The 18,311-nt window shown below is 40.5% G+C and overlaps 1 protein-coding gene across 1 annotated transcript; it reads left to right on the plus strand.

Annotated features, from left to right (window-relative positions):
• Positions 1 to 1,132: 1,132 nt before the first annotated feature.
• LOC127529949 (mast cell protease 1A-like) lies at positions 1,133 to 11,595 on the plus strand. Its single transcript, XM_051935360.1, has 4 exons — positions 1,133 to 1,288; positions 4,586 to 4,721; positions 9,513 to 9,767; positions 11,127 to 11,595. The coding sequence occupies exons 1-4, from the start codon at positions 1,188 to 1,190 to the stop codon at positions 11,310 to 11,312; spliced, it is 678 nt and encodes a 225-aa protein (XP_051791320.1). The 5' UTR covers positions 1,133 to 1,187; the 3' UTR covers positions 11,313 to 11,595.
• The last annotated feature ends 6,716 nt before the right edge of the window (positions 11,596 to 18,311 follow it).

Genomic DNA, 18,311 nt, shown 5'->3' on the forward strand with positions numbered 1-18,311 from the left:
CAGATCTCTAAGTTATTTAATCCCGAATGGTTTCCTCACATTATAAACTGCATATGTTTTGAGAGGGTGGAAAAAGGTGGTTCTCGTGCAGAGGTGCCACAGATAAAAGTGTGTTTATCTTAAAATACTTCCTACATTGGTTCCATATTCTGAGTGAGTGAAGCACAATTGGGTTGTTAGTATATTGGCGATAACTTGCATTTATTGGGGTACAAAGCAAGGAATATAAAGAAGTACTGCAGGATTTTATTTCCATTGAATGATGAAGCCATTGTGGACCTCCAGAGCGCTGTAAAAGACTCATTGCAAGTTATCGCAAACGCTTGATTGCAGTTATTGCTGCTAAGGGTGGCCCAACCAGTTATTAGGTTCAGGGGGCAATTACTTTTTCACACAGGGCCATGTAGGTTTGGATTTTTTTTCTCCCTAAATAATAAACACCATCATTTAAAAACTGCATTTTGTGTTTACTTGTGTTATATTTGACTAATGGTTAAATGTGTTTGATGATCAGAAACATTTTGTGTGACAAACATGCAAAAGAATAAGAAATCAGGAAGGGGGCAAATAGTTTTTCACACCACTGTATGTTAATTTGAAAATTGCTCAAGATAGAATATTATTAGTTTTATTTTTCCCATTGACTTATTTATATGACTTTGGTTTCCGAACGTGTGGTGCAAACTTCTAAAGTGACACACCAGACTGCAGATTATTCAATGACATTGCACCTCATCTGTTCAGGTGGACGGTCAGTTTCCCTTTCATGTTTCAGAGATAAAGTGAATATAATTTTTACAAGAATAGCAGCTTTCTACCATCTTCCACCTTAAACTGGTGACCAACAGAGTGACTGTGACATTCTGCTTCTTTTCAGTTTCTACCCTTAATTCTTGATGTCACCAAATTGCTAGCCAAGACTGTAAGGACAAGTGTGACTGTAATCTCAGTTGATGACCTTCTTGAGTTATTGTTTAATGTTTTTATTGTTTAATATTCCATGAAAAGCTGAGAGGACAAATTAGACTTTTTTTTACTCAAAAAGTGATGGGGAACAATGACATCCCTGCCCTGATTAACATTTTAAGATTTCTGCTCAGTCTCACATGGGCACTTCTTCTCATTTAGGTGTCTCAGCTGAGAAAATCATTGATGGCAAAGAGGCCATACCGCACAGCCAACCCTACATGGCCTCCTTGGAGATTAAAAGAGGTGAGAACTTTTACAGCTGTGGAGGCTTCATCATTCATCGAAAATTCATCCTGTCAGCCGCCCACTGCAGTGGAGAGTAAGTGATCCCATCTGCTTAATCTCTAAAACGCGACTTCATATTCTGTTTACAAGTATACATCGGGGAGATGGAGGAGCCTCTCCTGACATTGGTGGATGTAAGGCAGGAGCCCATCCAGCATGGGGCTACAGTGTATCACAGGGATCTTCTTATTAAAGACACTTACTGCAATACTTTAAAGAAGCATAAAGGGGAACAGCAGAAGTATTTAATACAAATGTCAAATAGCTATCAAACAAAGTATATGCAACTTAAATGTTGTGGAACACCATGGGGAGTACCAGCCACCCCAACCCCGACACAGACAGACGTGGGACACAAGTGCAACACACAAGCTTTTATTTTTTTCTTTTTCCACATGGGAAATGTCTTCCCCTCTTTCCCACGTATTCAGCACAGTCCCAGCACAGCACAAAACACACTTCTCTTCTTTCTCTCTTTTCTTCTCTCTTTTCCTCCACTCACTCCTCCTGACACGTATCATCTTCTCCCACCCAACCCTGGCTCCTGGGGTAGTGGCTGTTGGCTCCTTTCATAAGGCACCTGGACGTGCTCCAGGTGCTCGTTGACCTAATTCTGGCAGCACTTCTGGGTGTGGTGGAAGTGCTGCAATTAAGGGCTCAGCAGCAGGTGCACCACCCCCTGGTGGTGCCCACGGACCCCAACAGGGCTGAACCAAACTCCAGCTCCCATGGAGTCCTTCAGGAGTCTGAGGCACTGCTGCAAACTAGTGGGGCTGCCACCTAGCACTCCAGGGGAGGTAATGCTCTGGATTCACTCTCTCCCTCTGTCCTTCCAGCATACAGGCATCCTAGCTGGGCAAGACCTCTGGCCATAGGCTATGCCACAATCTCCATAGAATTTAATTAATTCAGATGGTAATAGCTTCCATTAATTTGAAAATAACTGGCTTCTTATTATAGTTGGGGTCAAATGCTTGATGTACGTAAGGAATGTGGCTAATTTGCTATTTGCTTGAGGTAAATAGATTTGGGAACAGTTTAATAGATTAGATCAGGTCATTTTATAATGATAATTGGCTAAGCCACACCACATGCCCTTCAGAACAGGTCATCCACCAGAAGCTAAATATGTTCGGGCCTGACCAGTACTTGGATTGGAGACCAACCAGGAAAATAGAGCCTTTACACTGTGGTCTGTGTGTGGATTTCAATGCCCCATTGCAGTGGCAAGGACATCATGCTGTAAAAATGGCGCCGTCCTTCAGATGAGACGTAAAACAAATGTCCTAACTCTCTGTGGTCATAAAAGATACCTGGGCATGCTTCATAAAGAGTAGGATGTATCCCGATGTCCTGGCTCAATTTCCCAATATGGCCTAGTCATTCTGGCCCCCTAATCATCCCCTGTCTCTAATTGGATGTCTCTCTTACCTTTTCACCAGTTAGTGTGTGGTGAGTATACTGGTGCAAAATAGCTGCCGTCGCATCATACAGGTGGATACTGAGCATTGCTGGTGGTTGAAGTGCCTCCCCCCCCACTCACTATGTAAAGTGCGTTGAGTACCTTGAAAGGCGCTACATAAATGTAAAGAATTATCATTATTATTATTAAGAATCCCCAAAGTGTACAAGTTTTGGGTTATCTGAGAGGTAATGTGTCTTAAGGATACTTTTTCAAATTTTGATCTTTGTGATGTTTACTGTTTACATCGTAAGTACTCTGAATAAACACATGTTACGATGAGACATGTCAAAAATGTTAAGATTTATACAAAATTTGTTTAACATGTCATAAGAGTTATCCATTGTTTTAAGGCTTCATTAGACCCTGATGATGAAAACAAGATGCTGAAATGTGTCAGCCTGAGAGACTTTACTGAATATGAACCACTAGAACATTTTTTAGGGAGTTTTCTTTTTCACATCTGAGGTTTAATGTTTTAGACACTTACAATTTTGAGAAGACTCTGAAACTGATTGATCCCAATTTTAATGAGAAGCCCATCTTTTTCAAATTGCAAGCTTTTCAAGTTCAAATGTTTTATGTTTTATGGATGTTTAAGATAAATTTGACTTCTATCAGAAAGTTATTCTACTTTTGTCTTAAAATCATTCTGTCCTTCCTGTTATTAGCAGTTTGCCACATGGCACCATGAAACACATACATACAGAGTGGGACAACGTAGTGTTGCCAATCGTACCCACCTTTACAATGTGGAGTAACATGAATGTACTTTGACATAGCAACACCTGTGTTGTATGTGATTTTTCAGTAATGCTGTTGTCAATTATTGTATGTTCAGTTATTGATTATTATGGTCTGTGTCTTTTGGGACATATGATGTCTATAGGGAAAGGTGTGAGTATTGAAGGCTGTATGGAGAGTTAGTTGAATAGTGTTAGTGAATAAACAGCATTAAAAACGTTATTATTAGTGTGTCCCTGCTTCAGCCTTAAGAACACTACAACCTGAACATGAGGAGAATAGGAAAAAACACATACATGTCACCGAGACAGGGATTTGAGCTAACTGTTCTACTACTCTGCCTCCCCAATAATGTCTTTACTTACTCAACTTTAGCATGGGAACACCTAATGTGACAACTAATTTAATGAGAAGTCTAAATCTATTGCATCCAGTTCAGTTTGGAGCAGTTGGTTCACCTCATAATTTAAAGACAGTTTGCTAAGTGAAGTGTCCAGTAGCCTTAATGTGAATAGACTAGGATCCCATCCATCCATCCATCAAATGAACCCAGCCATTCTTTCATTTACTTTATCCAGCTATTTAACAAACTTCCATTTTGTTCATTTACTGAACAATCTATATAATTTAACTTCAGATTCAAGGTTTATAATTGTTCCATCACAAAGCATTGTATACCTGTGCTGTACTTATTGACTGTACGTCTTAGACTTGATCACATTTACAACTGTAAATCAAACAGGGAGTGAACAAGAAGCCTTACGGCTTATTGGCGATTGCCTTAAACACTTGGCCACACTGATTTAATCATTAGGCCACGGGGTGATTCTGTAGTGCTTGTAGAATTTTTCAGTTGGTTGACATCATCTGCTCTTATAACCACCTCTGTACTTTCTTGGAGGTAATGGATCTGGTGACTAACAATAGGAAACTGTTTAATGAAAGCAACATGTAAGTAAGTAACTATTTAAAAGAATCAGAGTATGGTTTTAAAAAATGGATAGATAGAGTAACATTTTAGCAGGTGTTCTGGTCATTTCTGTTTTGATCCATCCACTATGAATGGTCACAGGATTGCTCTCCCTATACTCTTTCCTGATTCATCTGATGTTTTCTGGTCAACAGGAATATCACTGCACTTCTTGGAGCTCATAATCGCATTGAAAGAGAGAAGTCCTGGCAGGTGATTCCAATACAGAAAATCATTCTTCATGAAAAATATAATAATAAGATATTAGAAAATGACATCATGCTTCTCAAGGTGAGTTTTGGCACAAGCACAGAAAACAGATAGAAGGCACAGCAGCCCCGTGGCTCCAGTCTCCCAGATACTTCCGCAGACATCTTAGTATTAAGTAACAGGAAGCTGTCCCCTAGCAAAGGGTTGCTTTGGACAGGTATATTTGCTGCTTTAGCAGACAAAGGTGGAGGTCAAAAAAGGGTGGCACAGTGAGGGACACAAAAATTTGAATCCTAATTATAAATATGTATATATAAATATATAAATTGACATCTGTGGCAGAGCGACAGGCACTGAGCAGGCTCCTGTCAATCATGGAGAATCCACTGCATCCACTAAACAGTGTCATCTCCAGACAGAGGAGCAGCTTCAGCGACAGACTGCCGTCACTGTCCTGCTCCAATGACAGACTGAGGAGATCGTTCCTCCCCCAAACTATGTGACTCTTCAATTCCACCCGGGGGGGGGGGAAATGTTAACATTATATAAAGTTATTGTCTGTCTGTATACCTGCATTGTTATCACTCTTTAATTTAATATTTTCTTTATCAGTATGCTGCTACTGGAATATTTGAATTTCCCCTTGGGATTAATAAAGTATCTATCTATCTATCTATCTATCTATCTATCTATCTATCTATCTATCTATCTATCTATCTATCTATCTATCTATCTATCTATCTATCTATCTATCTATCTATCTATCTATCTATCTATCTATCTATCTATCTATCTATCTATCTATCTATCTATCTATCTATCTATCTATCCCAGCATGCTCAAAGGAAGACACTCATCTGCTAGTTTTGCTTCATTCTATGGTGTGGCTAGAGATGAGTCCTCAGTGAGTTGGCTAAAGGGCAGATGGTTGGGGTGTGTTTCCCAGGAGCTTCAGTGATGGTGATTGCGGCTCATCATTCATGTGACAACATTATGTTGTTGAAGATGTAGAATTATTTTGACTCATTTGTTTATTTTCTAAACCTACTCACTCCAATGCCAGAGTGTCTCATAAGTGACAGAGACTCTTTCAGCAGCACTGGAGAGAAAGTGGGAACCAAACCTAGATGGGAAGCTGACCCATCTACATATAGTATGTAATGAAACCCATGCTTGCACTCACTCATACCTGGTCACTTTTGCATTTTGTCATGCAAACATACAAACTGCATTTGATCACTGTGCTAGTAATTGAATCTGTGTCCCAGGACCTCTAAGGCATCATCTGCAAGCACTGCATGATCGTACCCCCGTATCTGGCATCTTCTTCATGTTAACTAATGGTCTCCATAGTAGGAAGGACAGACTTCTGCAGCCCAAAAGAACTTCAGAAGACCAAAAAGTAAATAGAGCTGGAGCCATAATTACAAAAATACTTAAAGTGGAATTCGTACAAGGAGGACACAAAGTAGATGACCAAAAATAAAAAAACCTACTGGGATTTCCTACAAGAGGGCTTGAGTCCCTGACTGCGTGGAGGGGTGGCTAACCCGCTTGCTCTCACTCCTTTCACTCCATTAGTTTGGCTAGGCCTGATTTTGTTCCATATGTCTCCCTGTAGTGGCTCCAGGTGTCTCTGCACTTACTTGCATTCAGAAATGTGCCTAAGTCAGTTTTTATGCAAAAGTCGAAATTTATAAAACCTATGCTTGGCATGGAAATTGGCTTAAAGTGACAGAAAGATTCAACCATCTATAAAGTCTACAAAGACTTTTATGGTGTTGGCAATTTAGCAACTCCAGGCAGCAGGGCAATGCTATGAACAAAAAAATCTTCTTTAGTTGCATATTTCAGTTACACATCAGTAGCATTTTGATGTCTGTCCATCCATCCAGGGATCACAATATTTCTGGGTGATGGCTTCTATAATGTAGGGTCCAATTCAGCACACAACTCCAAGAGGATGACTCTAGGATGTCTAAATCAGCTTATAAGTCAATGATAATCACAAAAAAGGACACAAATTCCATATATATATATAAAATCTAATGTCTGTCTGTCTGTTTGTCCGCTTTTCACGAGAGAGCTACTTAACGGATTTAGATCGGGTTTTTTTCTATAATTTGCTTGAACATTCCGGTTGATTTTGCGACTTCTCTCATTGCTCTGCGTATCATAGTTTGCTTGCGATACCAAATCTGAGAGAGATGGAAGTTGCTCTACCACTCACCACGTGTTAGAGCGTACCTTGCCTCCGCTTAGCTAGCTATACCTGTTTGTTCAGCAGACATTATCATTGAGAGATTGTTAAGGAGTAATGTTTGACATTTTTGAGAGAGAGATCAGAGCTACGTGTATTTTAGAGAGTAGCTGCTGATTGGCAGAGATATCACAGCCACATGCTTTTCTCCCCACACGGGTGAAGCTCTCCCGACAGAGCTGAACACAATTAGATACAGTGGCAACGTTTGACATTGGCGCATACCTACCTTCTGCTTGGCCAGAATTACATTTTTTTTATTGAATTTTAAAGTTTGTTCTGTTTCACTACTACATGGGCAGAGCCGCAGAGGACAACTAGTTAACATTATTTTAATGACAGAAAATGCTGTGTTTTTACGATTGTTTATCTACATATTTTAATTGTGGCAAAATAATCACCTTTTTTATTTGAAGAATTTAGAAAAGCATAGCATATCATACAACAACATATAGCATAACATTACTGATTTGAAAGTTGAAGTGTTTTCTGTTATTTATTTGCTTCATCAAAGAGACAGGTATCACATTTTTCCTTTTTAAATATTTCACCATATCACCATGTCGCTGTTTGTACAGGCAAGCATAAATGACTGACACGCACACACTACCATTTCAATCACTCGTGTCGACGTCTGAGGATCCATTTTGCCGACAGAAAAGTGTTTGCGTGTGAAAAAGAGGAAAATACATACACATCCATGGATGATTTAGCATCAATAATTCACCTAAGTTGCAATTTTTGGACTGTGGAAAAAAAGCTGGCGCAAAGCCACATGGACAAACATGAAAACTCCTCGCAGGGAGAATCCTGGCCTCCTTAATAATAGGCAGCAGCCTGACCACTGAGTCACCATATCCCTAATTGTTTTATTATTAACCGAGGCCTTAAATATTTGGCATTTACTTTAGTACATCTGTTAGCAGGCCCCCTAGCCACTGCTTAAACTCTGCCAAATATCAGTAGTATCTTAAGTTCACCTTCACTGAAGTTTAAACAACATGGCCAAATGTATATAGTAATTAGGTCATTAACATTCAAAAAGCGATTTTTTAAGCCATATGCATTTTTAATGGTGGGAGGTGTTGGGGAGAGGCGAAACAAGAGTGCATGAACACATAGTTTTAAGTTGATTTGAGATTTATAAAGGAACTTTTTGTGTACCTGGCATAGGTATAGTTTTATGAATCCAGTTTTTTTTTCTTTTTGGCTGTACTTCTTTTTTACCTTTCTAGCATAAGCAAAATTTTAGTATGGAATCAAAGCAAAGTTTTATATATGAGGACCCTGATTCCTGAGTTGTTCTCTCATGTAGCCTTTAAATTATCGATAAAGAGCAACTAACTTTACAATGTCAATTTATGTCAATGTCAATTTATTTATATAGCACATTTAAAACAACATAGTAATGCTGTAGCCAAAGTGCTTTACCATAATAGAATAAAAGAAAAACAAAACAACATAAAACATAAATAGAAATTGAATATATGAACATAAAATAAAATATAAAATAAATAGAAGTAATGTTATATACATAAAAAATAGAAGTAATGTTATATAATCACAAAGAGGAAACCATCAGGATTACTGAAGGTCACGGAATCCAAGTGAATAGAAATGAGTCTTTAGTCTTGTTTTGAACAGTTCAATTGTAGACGACTCCTTTATATGATGAGGTACAGAGTTCCACAGGCGAGACGCAGCAGCTGTAAAAGCCCTGCCCCCCTTGGTTTTACACTTGGTACGAGGGACAACCAGAGACAGCTGACCAGAAGATCTAAGCACTCTAGATGGCGGATGTAAAACACACAGTTCAGATAAATAGGCAGCCCATGTAAAGATTTAAAAACTAGCAGTAAGATTTTAAAATCAATTCGAAAACTGACAGGCAGCCAGTGTAAAGAAGCTAAAATAGGAGAAACAGAGTCATACTTTCTTGTCCCAACCAGTAAGCGAGCGGCAGCATTTTGCACCAACTGTAACCTTTGTATCAGAGATTTGATAATCCCAGAATAGAGTGAGATGCAGTAATCGAGGCGATTACAAATCCCCCAAATGTAGATGGACAAAAAAGCAATGGTCTCTGGCCAGTCTCCACCAGATTTGCCATTAAATGGACAACCTGACCAAAGCTTTACTAGTTTGTGGCCACTTACTGTTGGGTAGATGGTCCTGTAAACTCTTGTCTGATACCAATGGTCTTTCTCTTTAAGGAGAGGGTCTAGCTTCAGCTGGGCTGCCTGCCCTCCAACAAATATTTCCACCCTAAATGAATTTCTCTCTTCCCTTGCTGATGGCCCTGCTGATTAAGTATAAGAGGTCACCAGCACAACAACAGTTGTATGCACCCCAGAAGGATCTCTCCTGCTTTCTCCAAGGCTCTTAGTAAGGTTTAAGTAGATCCTATCAACTTTATGCTTCCCTTGCCCTGGTAAACTCTTGCCACCTGGAGAGCCTTTCATTAGCTGACACTACACAGTTAAGAAGACCATGATTTCTTCTCAGTTTGATCTGAGAGTTGAATTAAGGGGGACTTTGTTAACACTGCAAGTCAGTAAGCAATGGGGACTGATTAGACTAATCACAACATGTCTTTAATTCATTTTAATCAGCTGCAGCACAGAGCCATATGGACAAGGGAGGTGCAACGCATCAAGATTCCAAAGACAGCTGTGGACGTCCGTCCCAACACCAGATGCTCTGTGGTAGGATGGGGCAAAACAAACTCCAATGGGAATGGCAGCGATGTGCTGAGAGAAGTAGAAGTCAAGGTTCAAGACGTTTTCAACTGCAAGGCCGCAAGAAATTTGAACTTAACAGCCACAGCAATCTGTGCACGAGGCACCGGCATTAAAGGGACTTGTAAAGTAAGTATACATCTTAGCTTCAACAAAAACTCCCATTGATAGAAGGAATAGATGACAGACCAATAATCCAGGGTTGTTATATACCCCAGTAGGCAGAAAAAGAGAGATTGAGGGCAGCAGAGCTTAGCCGGGGTCATGGGTCTTCTTCCAGGACTGTTACTTCCTGACTGTAGAAAAGAAACAGACATGTGATTTATTGAGCAACCTTGAATACTAATCCCTGTGTCCCTAGTTAGGCTGTCTGTTTACTACCCACATGAACACAGACAGAACATGTAACCTTCACACAGAAAGTTAGAATTTGAATTATGCACTGTATAATTGTGACATGATGCTACTAACTACTACTGTATGTCAACAAGATACCCAAAGAGGTCACTTAGAGAGCAATTTTTGCAAAAGAACTGCAAAAGCCAATAAATACGAGCACTCAAAATTCTTAATAAAGTACAACTACAGTTGGGTGACACAGTGGTTAACACTGCTATTTCATGGATTTAACGTCTTGGATCTGAACCCTCTGGTCATTTGCACAGCTTGTGGAGTTTGCATGTTCTCTTCATGTTAGTGCCTGTGTTTGTTCAGTTACTCTACAGGCTTTCCCCCCCACATCCAAAATGTGTGCATATTAGATCAATTTCAAAACATTCAGACGTGAGTGTCAGTAGGCTTTGCGCCCTTGCAACCAAGTTACCCAAACTATGCTATAACATTTCAGTAATTATTTACCGCTCTGATGCTGATCTTTCTGTTCATAAAATAGGTCATTACAATAGCAATTGATGAGAAGAATTCATAATTAATTGCAGAATTACTGTATTTAAGGGGGCCTCTAGAATGCCTCTTTCTCTTGCATGATTTGGCTCAAAAACTAATCAGCACATCGTCATCTCATAACAGGCTTAAGTTTCGAGGTTGGTATTTTTCCATCCAGCTGTTTTACCTCTAGACCGTCCTCAAGAAACTGTGACACACAGAAACACACACACACACATTCACAGAGACAGACACACACTCATCATCAAGATATGGATGTTTTGGGGATTATGGGGACCCTGCAACATCGAGATCCATCGAAAACTGGACATTGAAATTTTTGGCTAATCTAAAACGTTCCCCCATAGACAATAAGTTATGGTGGGGGAGGGCATAAAGCAAAAAATATGTAAGTGATCATGAGTGGGTCTAGCAATGAACTGGTTCCAGTCAGAATCAGTTTCCTTTGCAGCTCACAACTGGTCTGTGCTGGATCACGAGAATCTTGATAAATGTAAAATGAACAGGAAGTGACTCATTTGGTATGACCATCTTTTTATTTTTCAGATATTCTAAATGAAAAGTCCTTCATTTTTATTTCAGGGTGACTCCGGAGGTCCATTGGTCTGTCCAGTCAATGGAGCCTGTCCGCCAAAAGCTGTGGGGATTGTATCATTTACCTATTCTAATGAAATTAATAGGTGTGAAGACCCTAACCGCAATAATGTGTACGTGAAAGTGTCTGCCTACCTGGAGTGGATTGGAAGGAATATCAAGGCCAACCCATGATGGTGATGACACCACACTGAAGTAAGCCAGCTGAGCTCCTCAGCAGAGATCTCCCCCCTACAGTTACCATGCCACTCACATCCACAATGTGCCAGCCTGCATTAGAGAAAGGAGAGCACACAATGACTTAGTCAGCATCCTGCAGTAATGCCTTCTAGCAAATGTAACTGCCTGCCAGCTTGCATAAATAAAGCTTTCTGTCTAAGCAGATGAGCCTCTGGTTTATGAGTTCAGCCTCAACTTCTTTAAGAATATGCAACTCAATAGAATTAAACTTTACGTGGCTTCTAAAGATCAAAAGTTATCCTGGTTATTTAATACACTTTATAGTCACTGCCATTCATGAGGGAATCTGAGACCCTTTTGTCATCACCATTCTCACCTTGGGCTCAGCTCAGCTTTTGTTAGTGGCAGGGCTCCGAGGTCACAGATTGAGAATTTATACTTAAGTTCAAAGTTTGGAATATTTAGGAAAAGAAAATTAAAAAAACAAAAGTACATCTATTTTTTTCAGGTACTTACTTTTTTATTACTACAGTCACAGACGAGCAAAGCCAATCTCGGACTCATTGGTTGTAAAGTCAGGACCAGTCCTGATGCCAGTCAGTACACAGCAGACTCAGGTACTGTGCACACCCACATGGCTCATTGTTTCAAGAAAGAGCAGAAATGTTTAGAAGTGTGACGGGCACTTTTACAAAAAAAGACAATTCTATACTAAAGCAGCCTGTTATGTTATATTTAATATTAAGAGGTGACATGAATAACTGAAGTGTTTAAAATTATGAAGTGAATTAGTCCAGTGGATCGAGACTGTTACTTTAAAATGAGTTCATCAAGAACACGTGGACACAGTTGGAAACTTGTTAAGGGTAAATTTTGCACAAACATTAATCAGTTTTTCTTTATACAAAGAATGATAGACACTTAGAATAAGCTACCAAGTAGTGTGATAGTTTGGAAGAATAATTTTAGGGTAACATAGCATTCATCTTTAAGAAATAGCATAAAGGGTTAATAAATACCGGAAATGAGATAAAGATCAAATAAACAACAAAATGTACACTGAAATATAAGAATTGGTTTGGGAAAAATAGTGAGATGGTCAAGTAAATGAAGAATGTACCAAAAGAAAGGTTGATGTAATATACAAAATGTCCTGAAGGATGACTAAGAGATGGCTATGAAATCAGCAGATGTCCTATAAACAACAAGAATGGACAGTTGTTATACACACAGAAAGTTCAAGGGTGGTAGCTCATCTCAAAAGGTATAAGAAGAACCAGAATATAATATAATAGACTTTTATTTTATATAAATCATTTGGGTGCAAACCAACGAACCAACCAGAGTAAAATGTATGCATTGATTGACACTGTATGTAAATTCAACAGTTTATAAAATGAACCTCTATTCTTTATTTATCTGACCATTCGGACCACTCTGACCATGCTGTAATGGACTGCTTTTGAAGAATACTCCTTCTAAGGCATTTTGCCGAGGAGTCATTAAAAGATACAATGAACAGCTTTTCTCCTGCCTGATTACTGAATTGTCCTGTTAGAGGATGTTTCTTTTTTTAATAAGATGTTAAATTTCGACCACAGTAGACAGTAGGACTTTAGGGACTTCAAAACTCGACTTGATGTTTTTTTAGAAGAAATAAGTGGAAAGGACTGGTGAGCTTTGTTGGGCTGAATGGCTTGTTCTCTTCTAGATTGTTCTAATGTTCTAATGCTCTGTTTTCATTCCTTTCTCTTTTTCCATGCTTTGTACTCTCCTCCTCACCACTACTCAGGCAATTTATCTGACCAGGGTAGGCTCTGAACAATCTGGTGTAGTGGACACCAAAGCTAACCCAGCAAAGCACAGGAGCCTCCAAACCCCAAGAGACCCCTCATCACCTCTCTACAAAGTCAGCCAAAAATACATATTTGACTTTTAAAAACAGAAATTGTAATTTTGATTGTTTTAGAAAAAAAGTGAGAAGACTGGTGTGACGCATTGTGTGTCATCACAGACAACAGGCTGGTGAATACAACAATATTTGAAATCCACATAAGTTAGCTAGTAGAGAACCAAGATTATCATTATGGTAAGAAAAGAAAAATTGCAGTGGTTAACAAGTTACCGTGAAGATACTTGGAACATGATTGATAGCCATCTATCACACAGGTACATGGAGTGCTGTATTCCATAAACCTCTGGAAGAGTGGCACTACACCCTACAAGTCCAGGAAGGTTCAAGAACACAGATGGATACTCTTACCGCAGAAAATAAACAGAATCCCTTGCAATAGATAAAGGTCTTCAGTGGATCATGGAGTATGACAAAGTGTATGACAAAGTGTATGACAGTGGGGATGCTGGACAAACAGTAGCTAATTTCAAGTTAGTGTTTGCAATTGTATGAGGTGATGCTTTTGGCTATAACAGCTGATGCTACCCCTTAAAGTATAGGCTTAGTATAAGGTTAACATATAGGCTTTAAAGTATGCTTCATATTAAACCAGCAAGCCCGCGATTCTCGAAAGAATCGCAAATCCAAGAATGGCAATCACTTTCTGTTCCCTCCGATACTTGGAGGGATGAAATATCATGGAGGGTGGGTGCGTCCTGGGAAAGTTCATTTAATTAAATAAACATATTTGTACTAAAGTGGTTTCTTTTTGGAGCTGTGACTCATCTGGTTCTGGTGTTTCAGAAGCGCGTTGTGGGCGCCTTTGTTTATTGTTTTCATCCATGCAGTCTCTTTTTTGTTTTTCTATGGCTGTGTCGTCAGCGAGAAGTCGTTTGCTGACGGCAGTGGATTCGCGTGCTGAAGTGATCATGGTGGCGGATCCGGTGCAGTGATGTGGGCGGTCGCGTTCGGGTGGCTGTACAACCTAGCGTGCACGCTTTACCTCAGGTTTAGTTCACAGGTTGTAGCCATGGTAAAGTTTTCATTTATTTAAATAAACATATTTGTACTAAAGCGGTTTCTTTGTGTGGGCGCCTTCGTTCATTGTTTTTATCCATACGGGCTCGTTTACAGGTCGTAGCCATACGGACTCGTGTTTGTATTACTAATCGTTGAGCGCCTTCCATTTGGAGCCGTGACTCCTAGCCTCCGTGTATTGTTTTTATCCATGCGGTCTCGTCTTTGTTGTTCTGTGGCTGTGTCGTTAGGTAGAAGTCGTTTACTGTTAGGAAGCATACTCCAACTTACACACACTGACTGCTGGCACAGTGGATTAGAGCAGGTGCAGTTTACAGGTCATGGTGTTTGGGCGCCACGCACTGACTCTGGGAACTACGGGCTCGGTTTTGTATTACACATCGTTGAGCTCTTTCCATTTGGAGCCATGACTCCTTTGCCTCTGCTGACACCGACTGCTGGCACAGTGGATCAGAGCAAGTTTAGTTTACAGGTTGTGTTGTTTGGGCACCACCTACTGACTCTGGGAAGCCACTGGGTTTGACTCTGGGGTGCTGCGGCGCAGTGCGCATGCGCTTTGGTGCGTCCGCCGTGCATAAATTAAACTGTTGTTTAATAATATAGATAAACGTGCCTATCCTTAGGCTTAACGTTTATTTGGTGGGTGCCTCAGTCTTTCCATATTGGTGTTGGATACAATATGTAAAGGCCATGTCACATTACAAGACTTTTTCAGCAATTTTCTATTGTAGACTTCATTTACATAATATTAGTGAGTTGGAGATAGTTGGAGGTGTGAGGGAACAGCCCTGCCGGGATGGATCCTGCTCCCTTATTTGGTCAGGAAGACATAGGAAAGGAAGGACAGCCGGCAAGTAGTGATATTCCCCTGTCATGCCAGGGCATGGATACAGGAAGATGCTGCGGCAGCAGCTATACTGGAGTTGGTGTCCCAGCAACCTCAGAAGGACACTCTGACTGGGTCTAGGTACCTAGAAGGTCAGGATAATGGGTGAATGCCTGCTATGGTGGGCACCAGTGGCAGCAATGGAACTTAGGGTCCCATGGGCCTGCCCTGCTGGGTTCTGAGGGAACTACTAGGGGGGCTGTTGGATACTGACAACACAAGGACCGTTGGGGTCCTGCCTGACCTGGAAGTGCTTCCCGGGGGCAATAGATTAAGCACTGGAAGTACACCCAGGTCTGGAGTTAAAAGCGAACCCTCCACTCGATTCAGGGGGAGTTCGAGTCAGGTATGGAGTAAGGAGTGGAATTGTAGAAAAAAAAGAAAAGGAAGAACAAGAAGAGAAGGAGTTGTACTATATTGCTGAGTTAATTAAAAGCAGTTTAATTGAACTTGTACAGCTGCGGTGCAATCATGTCTGGGGGTTTGGGGTTCTGGTACGTCCCCTAGTGGCCACATAGGAAGATGGAGGAACTCCCATGATCGCCAGTCATTCTAATCTGACATACACAGAGACTCTCCCCAACTAGTCTGTGGCTCACTCAGACAATATTAAATAGTCGTAGAGGCAGGCTATGTGTGCAAGGGAGCTGACAGCCAATGAGCGGCCACCCAGAACTGCAATCTATATAGTGTATCTACAAGGATTGTGGGTGCTTTGATCAAAGCAAACAAAAGGGAAGCTTATCCGTCTGATGTCTATTTTTAACATACTATAACAAAATGGAGAAAATACAAAAAAAAAGGCCTGAGATTGTAGATGAACTCACCCAAACCCTTAACCCTTTGTACAGCAACAGCTCTTTCAGGCAGTGCATTATTGGCCATCACAAAAAGGGGCAAGCATGCAGCTATTTGGAAGAGTGAAACTGTGCTGAAAGTTGTCATGCAGTCACATAATCTGACATGCCCAGTGATCTCTACTCATGTAAGTTGACATGCACCACTCGATATTTTGAAACTGACCAGACCAATTACATTTATTAATATCCATTTTGTTTGGAGCCTTAATTTAGTCAGTCAGTCAGTCATTTTCCAACCCGCTATATCCTAACACAGGCTCAAGGGGGTTTGCTGGAGCCAATTCCAGCCAACACAGAGTGCAAGGCAGGAACAAATCCTGGGCAGGGCGCCAGCCCACTGCAGAGCATACATACACCAAGCACACACTAGGGACAATTTGGGATCTCCAATGCACCCAACCTGCATGTCTTTGGACAGTGGAAGGAAACCGGAGCACCCGGAGGAAACCCACACAGACATGGGGAGAACATGCAAACTCCACGCAGGGAGGACCCGGGGAGTGAACCCAGTGCTACCACTGCGCCACCGTGCTGCCCCCTTAATTTAGTTCTTTGTATAAATAAACAGGTTGCTTCCTGAGGTCACTGTCCTGACCTGCTGTTGGTGTTCTTGGTTTTTATGTTTTGTATGAGCTGCAATCTAAAACTGATCAATTTTATTTAGAGGGAAGGCCATCTCTGAAATAGAATTCAGGCCTTGTCTAAGGTCCAGCCATCCAGCCCTAAACTGGTTGTCATCCAATCCATCTCAGGGCCCATTTTGCAAAGCCAATGTGCCAGTTTGGAGATGTCAATATATCAACCCTACATGTCTTTGGGTTTTTATAGTAAAAGTAAAAAAAAAAGCAAAAAGATACGAAGACAAAAGTAATCTCCTCAAGGATGTGTACCCAATCTTCTGGAACTTTGCTAATCACTGCACCCATGTCCCATGGACAGATCCTAAGTTAACAGGATCCTGAGCCTGACAAGATATTGAGTCCCTGTCCCCCCAATACCTGCTGCCAATCAAAACTGATGTACAGTATGTGAAAAGGAAGTGCAGTATTCAAACAAATGCTGATGTTTCTTTGCAGAATTTATGGGGCATTAAACACAACCTAATAACTTCATTCAGAATTGAAAACCAAAGGTCACATCACAAAACTGACAAACATGAGCAGAAAATACTACAGGATTTACAAATGTTTGACAACTTTCGACAGCAAGCAGGTTCAGAAGATGGGAGGATTGATGATTGGATGGACAAATGGATACATGGATTATGAGACTTGAGTTTCCCTAATTAAAATTCGGTTCATTTGCAGATATTTATTTTATAATTTAATTCCCACAACATTTTTACAGCAAATCCACCTAATGATTTTGTTGTCATTGAATGGGTGATTCAAATGAATCTGGGGATCATTAGCCCAGCCTGAAATCATGTTATAATATTGCATGCTTTGATGGTGTTTACAACACAGGAAGTGCTCAGAGAAGCTTTGAGGTCGTTGATGTTTATCTAACTATTAGTGTTGAAAACCACATGTTTAAATTAAAACTACTGGAGTTCAAATGCTTAAAACCTGACTTCAAGTAAACAATTTATTCTGTTACTTCTCGTGGTATCTCAGAAACATCTGGCCAGTGCTGGATAGAGTGCCAGTTAATTTCAGGTTCAGTTCATTTCTGTATAGCACTCTTCAGTGGGCACAGCCTCAGAGCACTTGCACAAGCTTCCAGCCGCCATGCCACAAAACACAAACTATTTACATGTATGAGCACACAAGAAAGTCTGAGTGTATAGTAAAACAAATTACACTCTGATTAGTAAACAAATATAGTAATAGAAATTCATTAACATTATACAGTGTCTATAAAAAGTATTCACCCCCTTCAACATTTTTCATTTATTCGCTCTCTTGAACCCTCTGATCAGACGCTAGACACCAGATAAAAGTCCAATAGTTGACTTTAGTATAATAATAATGTGCGCCAAGCACCCTGCACTCCACAATATTCATAAATTTGCACACTACAATCAATAATCAATAATCCTCCACTCCCAGACGCGTTGCCACCCTTCCTCCCGACTCAGCTCACTGCTGGGATCTCCCAGAGTCGTTTTATAGTCCTTGACCCGGAAGTGCTTCTGAACCCTCAGTCCATGTGACTTCCTAGCACTTCCGGGTCAGATCAAAACTCTTCTTTTTCATCCCGGAAGTACTTCATTTCTTCTGTCCATGTGATTGGGACGTACTTCCAGGTTGTAGAGAAAATAGTCCTTAATCCTCCCTGCAACGTTCTCTGGCGGCCCCCATGGTATCCAGCAG

The sequence above is a fragment of the Erpetoichthys calabaricus genome, chromosome 12 (assembly GCF_900747795.2).
Source record: "Erpetoichthys calabaricus chromosome 12, fErpCal1.3, whole genome shotgun sequence".
Classification (NCBI taxonomy): Eukaryota; Metazoa; Chordata; class Cladistia; order Polypteriformes; family Polypteridae; genus Erpetoichthys; species Erpetoichthys calabaricus.

Excerpts from the sequence above, each read along its gene's own strand:
- LOC127529949 (XM_051935360.1), top strand. The coding sequence starts at position 1,188 with ATGGCCTCCTTGGAGATTAAAAGAGGTGAGAACTTTTACAGCTGTGGA. Across the intron at positions 1,289-4,585 it reads GCCGCCCACTGCAGTGGAGA|GAATATCACTGCACTTCTTG; the intron begins GTAAGTGATCCC and ends TCTGGTCAACAG. Across the intron at positions 4,722-9,512 it reads ATGACATCATGCTTCTCAAG|CTGCAGCACAGAGCCATATG; the intron begins GTGAGTTTTGGC and ends CATTTTAATCAG.